Source organism: Otolemur garnettii, unplaced genomic scaffold (assembly GCF_000181295.1).
Source record: "Otolemur garnettii isolate 467f Iridium unplaced genomic scaffold, OtoGar3 scaffold00085, whole genome shotgun sequence".
NCBI classification, from domain to species: domain Eukaryota; kingdom Metazoa; phylum Chordata; class Mammalia; order Primates; family Galagidae; genus Otolemur; species Otolemur garnettii.
The window spans coordinates 5,462,514-5,472,611 of NW_003852480.1; the positions used below are offsets into that span (position 1 = coordinate 5,462,514).

General features: G+C 37.5%; 1 protein-coding gene across 1 annotated transcript in view; it reads right to left on the reverse strand.

The window, feature by feature from the left end:
* FSTL5 (follistatin like 5) overlaps positions 1-10,098 on the reverse strand; it is a 512,268-nt gene that overhangs the window by 182,183 nt on the left and 319,987 nt on the right. Inside the window, exon 6 of the mRNA XM_003794706.2 lies at positions 8,282-8,402. Coding sequence (XP_003794754.1) covers positions 8,282-8,402 — 121 coding nt within the window. The remainder of the gene's footprint in view (positions 1-8,281; positions 8,403-10,098) is intronic.

Sequence of the window (10,098 nt, forward strand, 5' to 3'; positions counted from 1 at the left end):
CCTGATGATTAACAATGCTGAAGGTTTTTTCATATGTTTGTTGGTCATTTGTACATCTTTAAAGTTATGTCTGTTCACATCTTTTCCCCACTTTTCATGCAGTTTAATTTTTTTTCTTGCTAATTTGGTTGAATTCCTTATAGATACTCTGTATTAGTCCTTTCTCCCATGTGTAGGTTGCAAACATTTTTTTCCCATTCTTCAGCTGTGTAAGTACTCTGCTGATTGTTTCTTTGGCTGTGCAGAAGTTTATTAGTTTAATTAAGTCTGATACGTCTATTTGTGTTCTTGTTACATGTGCTTGGGGGGTCTTAATCATAAATTCTTTGCCTCGGCCATTGTTCAGAAAAGTTTTTCCCAAGTTTTCTTTCTAGAATTTTTATGTTTCATCTCTTATATTTAGGACTTTAATCTACCTTGAGTGGATATTTAGAGAGCCTAGAAGCTGTGCACCTTACTCACTGGTTTATGCCCTTCTGTGGCTGAAAACTGTCCCTCAGGACAGTGAACACATCTGGACTGCCACGAGTGCAGCTAATAAAGCTTCTCATGCAAAATCTTTAGGAAGAGTGGCAAACAGGCAGCCTCATGGCAGGAGGCCGTCAGGGGACATTCACGATAGCTGGGGAAGCCTGGGTGGGCTACGGAGCAAGACATTAATCTCATCTGCTACAGGGGCTCACGGAGGAAAAGACTGAGCTGATACGGGGTTGATTCCATTCCCAAGGGAAAGCCTCTCTCCTAAAGGACAGGACTCTGTGCTGAAAGTTTCAATTCAAAACTAAACGAATACAAGGTGGAAATACGAGACAGGAACATATATTTCCACTTGTCATTTTTTAGGAGGTAAACTGATGGAACAGTGGTTCTCCAACTGTCTCATCAGAATCCCCAGGAAAGTTTGTTAAAACGTAGATTACCCTCCCCCATGCTCAGAGTTTGTGTTGAGTAGGTGTGGGCCGTCTCTGAGAACTGGCCTTTGAAACAAATTGCTGGCCGTGCATGAACCACAGTCTGAGAATCACCGAGGCAGAGTAACCCTCAAAGCTTCTCACTCTCCTTCATTAACTTACAGTGGGGAGAACACTGTGAGTTCATCAGGATGAGAGATAAGGAGGAAGGAGACCTCTTTTTTCCTACTTTTTGGATCTACTCCTTGCAGAAAGGTTTTATTCTCTTCTGCTCTTTAGCCATGCAGAAGGGTTAGCAGGGAAGGTTTCAGACAAGCAGTGTAGGGATTATATGGCTGCCTGTAACTAGATGAGAACGTTTAATTCTATGATGTAAGAAAAAAGCCCATCGTTCCCCAGACTTAAAGTCACTTTCACTAAATAGCTTTGTTGCAATGAAGGTGATGCTCTGATGTCTGTCTGCTTCTTATGTCTTTTTGAAAGGTATTTCTCACCTATGAAGGAGAAAAATAGGGGTATTGTATGTGGAGATCTTATAAAACCAGCGACAAACAGCCCACGTTATGCAGAAGTTTTGGACATGAGTAGGAAAAAAATCCACTCAAGATTATATATGAGGGCTTAAATAATTTGAATGGAAGCGAAATAACAGCATGCATTTGGATTTGCGGGGAATATGGACAAGATTTCTGCCCAGAGGGGAGTGTAAACACCAATGACTTTTAAAATTTTCAAACATTCTGTGTCATAGGCTTAAGATCTAAAGACAATTTGCTTTATGTAAAATGAAAAAGGAAAGCATGAAATGAAATTCACTGGGAGACTCAAGCCCTTTTGATTTATACATAATGTTTCTTCAGACAAGGACACAGAAGCACTCTCATATTTCAATAATCTAATTTTGCATTGTTTGAAAAGAAACAGGGCTATTGATAGACTTCTCTCTGGCTTGTGACCTGAGATATTGAAACAGGCTGTGCACTTCAAAGAGGCTCTTTCACAAATTCCAATATCTCGTGGTATGTTCAGGGCCTGTTTTTGTAATCAATGCAATATTTTATTTGTATTACTAATTGACAAATTGATAAGATAAACATTTTAAGTTCCACTTGGCAATCTGATTTTCTAAAGGTCTTTTTAACCTTTTCTGAAAGTGGATGGAAAATGGAAAATGAGTTAAACTAGTTTTAAAGATTTATTGGAACCATAAACTGCTATGGGGCTGGATAATTTGCATTTTCTTGCATTTTCATTGTATTTTTCCAGGGTCTTTTTTTATCGCCAGCCTATTCTTTTGTTCTTGCCCTGTGCCATTTGGATAATCCCAAATTTGCAAACTTAATAATACACAAATGCATGTTTAAAGTTACTAAGCCAATCATAAGCATCATAAACATCACAAAATCGAAAGAAAGGGAAACAACAAAGAAAGCAAGTCAAGCACAGCAAGTCAATTTTAGAACTTCTGTTTTTCTTTTTAAAAAAACCTACCATTTTAGATATTTTATTATTAAATACCATTATTCTATTGCTGTTTTTAAAAAAAGTATTTTGAACATACTGGAAACTTTGTTACAAACATAGCTAGTTACCTACCCCAAATTTATTTCCCAGTTCTTTCTAATTAGTTGAATTTTTATACTGCTCTTGTTGGTCAGGGAAATACACTTTGCAGTATCTTTGCATTTCGGAAGGGTCAATGGAAGTTACTGTGGGTGCTTTCATTAAACTCTTTTAAAAGTGATTTCTCATGTGCTGGGGACCATTCTTGCCTTCCCACCTCTCCCCTTTTCCCTGTTGACTGTGTGCATAATGCCCACAGTCATTTTGAAAACACAGGGTGACAGTGAATGTGGAAATTACATGCTCCTCATAATAGGGGGAGCTTATGACATGACAACGTCATGCAGCTCTTATCCCCGAAGCATGTCATCTGGGATTCTTTTATGTGTAAGAAAAACACATCTCTGTGCTCTTTGAGCCCCTTTTCTTTTGGGTTCTCTGTTACAGCTGCTGAAGATAATCCCTTACTGATTATATAAATATACATTATATTATTATAATATAAGAATTATTATAATATATGCAATATATTATGATATATTTAAACATATATAAATAAATATATATTACATTTTCTATCCTGCTTTTTGGCTTCTTCAAATGGGTTTACATTAAAAATGATCCTTGGATCACACTTTTACTATCTACAATTGTTGATAAGAATGTAGTAGAACTGAAACTGCTCTTTCAAATTGATAAAGGGGTGCAATGCGGGAACTAGACTAACAGCCCCAAACTCTGAAGAAACAGGGCTAGCTAAAATAATGATAATCTTCAGACTCTGTGAAGAAACAGGCTTAGCTAAAATAATAATAATCAGCCACTGCACCTCCATGCTTGATAACAGTCACTGCCCCCTTGTTTGCTTCTCTATAATTGCTACTCTAGAGGGCACAGTTGGTAATGAAGACTCTTAAATCTTCTCCATAGAAAAATCATCTGTGTTTTCTGTGGGGTAGTTTTTGAGGTATCTTCCAGGTCTTGCATTCCAGTGGCTCAGTTGACCCACTCAGATATTGATTGGTTCTGCCCCAACCCAGCCTATTAGCAGACCCTGATTACCCCCGCCTGGCCCACTTGTCTTTATAAACCCTGTCCCCTCAATTTTCAGGGCACTGGAGCTGAGAGATTTCTCTTCTTTCCTCCCTTAGTTCTCTGTAGAATAGACCCTTTCTCTGTCTCTGTTGGCTTGTCTTGGGCAGCAGGCAGATGAACCCGGGTGGCCAGCAACAGAACACATTTTTTGACCAATGATGGTTGAATTTGATGAATCTATGTTGCCTCAGACCTCATATCTCTTTTTGGCTAAGACCAGAACTGGTAAATTAGACTTTGAACACTTGTTTGCTTAAATACCTTGTAATCCTTGATACACACTTACATTATATAGACTTGACTTAATTAAAGGCATTTCCTATAAACAGAAATTGCCAGATGCTTTAAGAAAATGATTTGAATGAAGGTGTTAGGGACCAGGAGATGGGCTGAGACTGGACACAGGGGCTTGAGGATTGGGTGCAGGTGTTAGACAACTTTTAAACAGAATCTAACTAGGGGATCTGATAACTACAGGCAAGAAATGTTTTTGACCACCTTGTCAGTGATCTCTGCCACCTTACATGAACTTCAGCTTATTATAATTTCATTTACACTTTGGTTTTAAAATGTCTCCACCCTTGAAATTACCATGACAGTTCTGAAGCAATCATATAAAGTATGACAAGGAGAAGAAACCCAATTCTAGGAATTGCTACAAATTCTTAGTCAAAGCCAGCTCTTTGGCCTTGAATATTACTCCCCTCAATTGGTAAGGCTACAAAGGCTATAAAACCACTTCCTCTCAGGAGAGCTTTTCCCTTTCAATAAAATCCATCACTTGTTGGGCTTACCTGGTATGTCCTGAAATTCTTTCTCCAAGGAACACGAAGCAAACACCAAGAACTTGCAAAACCTCCACTTGGAGGCTGGCGAGAAAGGTTCTGTGTAACTTTCATTCCAGTATGTCACTGTAGCAATGTCTGACCAACTTATAAACGTTGGTCAGGAAACTCCTCACTCCATGCAGCATTTCTTGGTCTCACCTGTGCCCTTTCTCGTACTTACTGCACGGTCTATCATTGTAATCAGTCCATTATAAACTCTCCTACCTGCCTCACTCCTGTCTCTCTTTCACTTGCTTACTGACACAAAAACACCAGTTAAAACACAAATCTCATTTTCTCTGTCACTTCACAGTCAACCACAATGGAAGGAAAATAGACTAATGTGTCACCTCAGAAACACTCCAAGCCCTCTCCAACCTACCTTTTACATACTTGTCCTTTCTATAACACTCCTGCCTTGCAAGATGATGATTTAAAATTGTTTCTTCTCTTGAAACGACTAAAACTCTCGTAAACTCTTTGCTTTTAACCATTGTTATGGTTCAGTTTACTGAAAAAAAAACTAAGTAATGCAAAAATTATTTCCTTGGTTCTCCCTCACAGAATCTTTCCCAAACAGCCCCGTCTGGTCTTTGTCATACCTTGCCTGTGTTAATTTGATTAATTGATTTCTTTGTCCCTGTCTCAGCAGATGAACGGTTCATCTTCCAGGGACCAGTCCCCGTGTCTGTGTATTAGATCATACTGACTTTTAATTTAACTACAATTATCATTTTTTCCTCATAAATTATCTTTTTCCTTTTTACTGGATTATTCACATGAGAATAAGAGATTAGCATATCTGTAATTTCATGAAATTCCCTCCTTTGACCCCACAGCCCTCTCTGGCTCCTAAGTTCTCTGTTTACTTTTAGCCGATGATCTCCTTGGAAGAGTTAATAATACCAGTGTGCTTCATTTTTCTACTTTCCATTCTTTCTTAAATTGACTGTAATTATAGTTTTTATCCCTGATGCTTGACCAAAACTGGTCTTGTAAAGGTTAATAATAGTACCCCAGTGTTCAAATCTAGTGCCTAAATTACATTTGTCAACGTATTTGCCCTCTCAGTGATGATAGTATCAGTAGTCTTCTTCCCAAACCCACCCCTTCATCAAATCCTTTATACCAAGAAATCTGATCAATTTAATTGAAGCAGGACGTAAAAGAAGAAAAGTGCGTTTTATTCCCTTTGTGATATTGGTACAGAGATCACTCTTCCTAGAAAAATGTTCAGTATCAGCAGTCACTGTTAACATTGCCTTCTTCTTAATTAATTCGTGCTGCTCAGGCTTATGGGGGGGCTCTGTTTCTGAGACTTCATTATTTCTTTATTCCTGTATTTCTTGTTCAGAAAAACCTGAGATCAGAGCGTAAACAGTCCATTCACAGAAGGGGACAGGGAGAGGGAAGGCGCATCTCCCCAGTGCTGTTCAATGCTCATCTTACAACATGGAAGCCTGCAGTTTGGCCCAAAGTCTCCTTCCTGGGTTTCCCAGCTGAAGCATGGAAAATGAGTGAATTATGTAAAAACCCTACATCAGACGTCAATGAGGACCAGCAACTCCTGAAGAGCAGCCATTTAGAATAGTTGTCACACTTTACCACACATCACAATTCTCTCAGAAGCCTGTCACACTGCCAGACAGTGCTGGTGAAGTGCAGGCTTCTCCATCTGTGCGTTTTCAAGTATTTCTGATGCAGGTAGAACAAACATAAACAACACACTGTTCTAAGAACTACCAAACTCTTACATTTTGGGACTTAGACTGGACAAACGGGGACTAGGAGTAGGAAGAAGAGATAAAACAACTGTTAGCCAAAAACAAAATGGGAAAATCTCTTTCTAACTTTCAAAACAAAAAAACAAACAAAATAAGGCTTGTCTTGTCAATTAAGCTAGCAGTCAGTAAACATTTACCAGAAAAAGGGAGGCGATGGCCAGGTTCGCAGTCACATTTCCCCAGGGATGCCACTTGAAGATAAGGAACATCCCCAGCACAGACTCACCCTGTTTGCCACGGGACCAGCATATATCAACTCCTTTGCATCTTGCCTGCTTTCATCATTAGTTTCATTGGAAATTGGAATAAAAAACATGACTATGTCTATGTGTCAACTGCCTTTGCACCAGAAACCAAAGCCTAAATCTGCTTCTGTTGAGTGTCAGCCATAATCAAAACAGACGCCTTAATATTTTCAAGTATTTTGTTGCATCTTATTAATTTATTTTTAAGATGCATACTTTGTTTTACAGAGTACTCATTTTCAGACTTCTACTTGTTAATCTCAGAGCCAAGTCCGCTGACTCCACATCTGCCTATACTCATTCCTAAGTTGGCTTTAAAAGCAATCTGTATAAACTGATACTCTCTAAATATACAACTTTGGGCTATACACTCTTCAACTGAATACTTGACTTAGCTACCAGTAATTTAACTTATTACAAATTAATGTCATCAATCTTCAAATGTGCTAGTTATTCTATAGCCATAGGCAGTGTGACCATATACCTAACTGTTTCTTCAAATGTCTTAGGCTCCTTTATTCTTAACTCTGTTTTTCTCACTCTAACTTGATATTCCTCAGTGATGACACCAAGGACTACTTTCAGTACATATTCCAAATACGATCACTTCTTTTGAACTCAACCGCTAACACTACATTTTCAGCTACCATTATCTCTTATCTATACTGCTAAAATAGTTTTCAGTATGCATTTATTTTAAAACAATATAGAATGCGTCACTGTATACACTAAGCGCTTGGATACTTCCCATTATACTTAGAAGGAAAATGCAGACATTTCTCTAAGTCTATGGGGCTCCATGAGATCTGCCCTGGGCTACCAGGAGATCATAATCAAGCTCATAACCTGCTACTCTTCTCTTAATTCATGCCAATCACACCAGCCATCTTGCTGTTCCTACAAAAAGCTGAGTAAGTTTCTGCCTCATTTTTTATAAAGCATAGAGAAGATTAACATATATATCATGATAAATTATTGAAATAAATTTGTGTTTATTAATGAAGCATAGATGTATGCTTATGTTAATTCAAGAAAATAACTAAAATATAAGTTATATTAGAAGTAAAGCCAAGTTCTCAGTACAGGAATAATATTAGCCTACTTGGTCAACATTTATATCAACCAATTAACTATGAAGAATATAATATTTGCTATAGATAGATAACAGTGTTTATATCATTAACAAGACCAATTAAATAGATGACATGATCAAAACTCTGAATACTTAATTTCTTCAGTTTCCAATATATAGATGTTCACCTAATTGTTGATATTCTAACTGAAAAAGTAATTTAATTTTCTTGTTTTAATTCTTTGATTGCAATGAGTTACTCAGTAATACCTTATGATGACAAAAATAGCAGTAATTTATACTACATGAGAACTGTTTATTCTCTTGAGCACTTTATTTTTAACTTAAAAAATTTCACATTAAGTCCCAAGATTCAAAAATATAGAGCCATGGGCTGGGCCTAGTGGTTTATGCTCTAATCCCAGCACTCTGGAATGCCCAGAAGGAGTGGATTGCTTGAGCTCGGGAATTTGAGACCAGCCTGAGCCAGAGTAAGATTAGGTGGTGGTAGTTATAGCAGGCACCTGTAGTCCCCACTCCTTGGGAGGCTGAGGCAAGAAGGTCGCTTGAGCCCAAGAGGTTGAGGATGCTGTGAGCAATGATGTCACAATACTCTACTGATGGTGACAAAATAAGACTTTATCTCAAAAAAGAGAGAGAAAGAGAGAGAGAGAGCCTTACCAAAACTCCTATAGCCAAAGCCTCCCTTCTTCCTAGTCAATTGTGAAGTTCTATGAATATCTATTGAAGCAAAATACAATATTTGCAACACCACACTCCTTACCATTCACTTGGAAGATGTGAGTCTGGTAGACATGTTCGTAGCCATCTGCATAGCAGGTGTAATTGCCCATGTGAGTTGTAGTAACCTTAGTAATATACAAGGACCCATCATCTCCAAAGTCCTACAAACAAAAGTAAAATAAAATAAAATAATCTGTATTTTAAAAAATTTTAACATTTTCACTTTTTAAATAAGATACGTCCAAGTGCAAAATAAATACGTTCAAATATTGTTTTAAACTTCAAATGATCATTGTTAGGACAGTAAATGCAGAGGATTAGTAATTACCATTTTTTTCTGTTTCTTTTTAATTAAATCATAAAGAGGTAGATCATGTATACATTAATGCATTTATGGAGTACAATGTGCTGATTTCATATACAATTTGGAATGCTTACATCATACTAATTAATGTATCCCTCACCTTATTTACTTAATTATTGTGATAAAACATTTATACTCTATACTTAATAGATCCGACATGTACCCTTGCAATAGGCACCATATTTGTGATCCCACCATTCACCCTCCCTCCATCTTACCTCCCCCATACCCCCTCCTCCCTTCATCCTGGGCCATACATGTGATCTATTCTTCATATAAAAGTGTGAGTGATTGTAAATTGGTTTCATAATAGTACTGAGTACATTGGATACATTTTATTCCATTCTTGAGATACTTTACTAAGTTGGATATGTTCTGGCTCCATCCATATAAACATAAAGGGGTAAAATCTCCGCCTTTTTAAGGGTTGAATAATATTCCATGGTATATATATACCACAATTTATTAATCCATTCATGGGTTGATGAGCACTTGGGCTTCTTCCATGACTTGGCTATTATGAATTGAACTGCAATTAATAATCTGGTGCAAATATCTCTGTTATAAAGTGATTTTTGGACTTTTGGATATAACCTAGTAGAGGAATTGCAGGATCAAATGTCAGGTCTACTTATAGATCCCTGAGTATTCTCCATACTCTTTCCAATAGGGACATATTAGCTTGCATTCCTGCAAACAATGAAGAAGTCCCATGCCAACATCTGTAGTTATGGGATTTTGTTATGTGAGCCACTCTTACTGGAGTTAGATGATATCTCTAAGTGGTTTTGATTTGCATTTCTCTGATGATTAAAGATGATGAGCATTTTTTCTTGTGTCTGTAGGCCACACGCCTATCTTCTTCAGAGAAGCTTCTGTTCAAGTCCCTTGCCCATAGTGAAATGTGATTACTTGTTCTTTTCTTATTAATAAGTTTGAGTCCTTGTGGATTCTGGTTATCAAATCTTTATCAGAAACATAACCTACAAAAATCCTCTCCCATTCTGAAGGCTGTCTGCTTGTTTTAATTACTGTGTTCTTGGCTGTTCAGAAGCTTTTTACTTTGATCAGATCCCAGTAATGTATTTTTGGTGTTGTTTCAATTACTGGGGGGTGGGGGGTCTTCCTCATAAAATATTTGCCCAGGCCAATTTCTTCAAGTGGTTTCCCTGCACTTTCTTCTAGTATTTTTACAGTTTCATGTATTAAGTTTAAATCTTGAATCCAGTGAGAGTCTTAGTTAATAGTGGAAGGTGTGGGTCCATTTTCAGTCTTCTACAAGCCAACAGCCAATTCTCCTAGCACCATTTGTTAAATAGGGAATCCTTCCCCCAATTTATGTTTTTGAGAGGCTTATCAAAGATCAAATGACAATAAGTGTCTGGGTTCATCTCTTGGTTTTCAATTCTGTTCCATACATCTACCTCTTTATTTTTGTGCCAGTACCATGCTGTTTTGATCACTATAGATTTGTAGTATAGATTGAAGTCTGG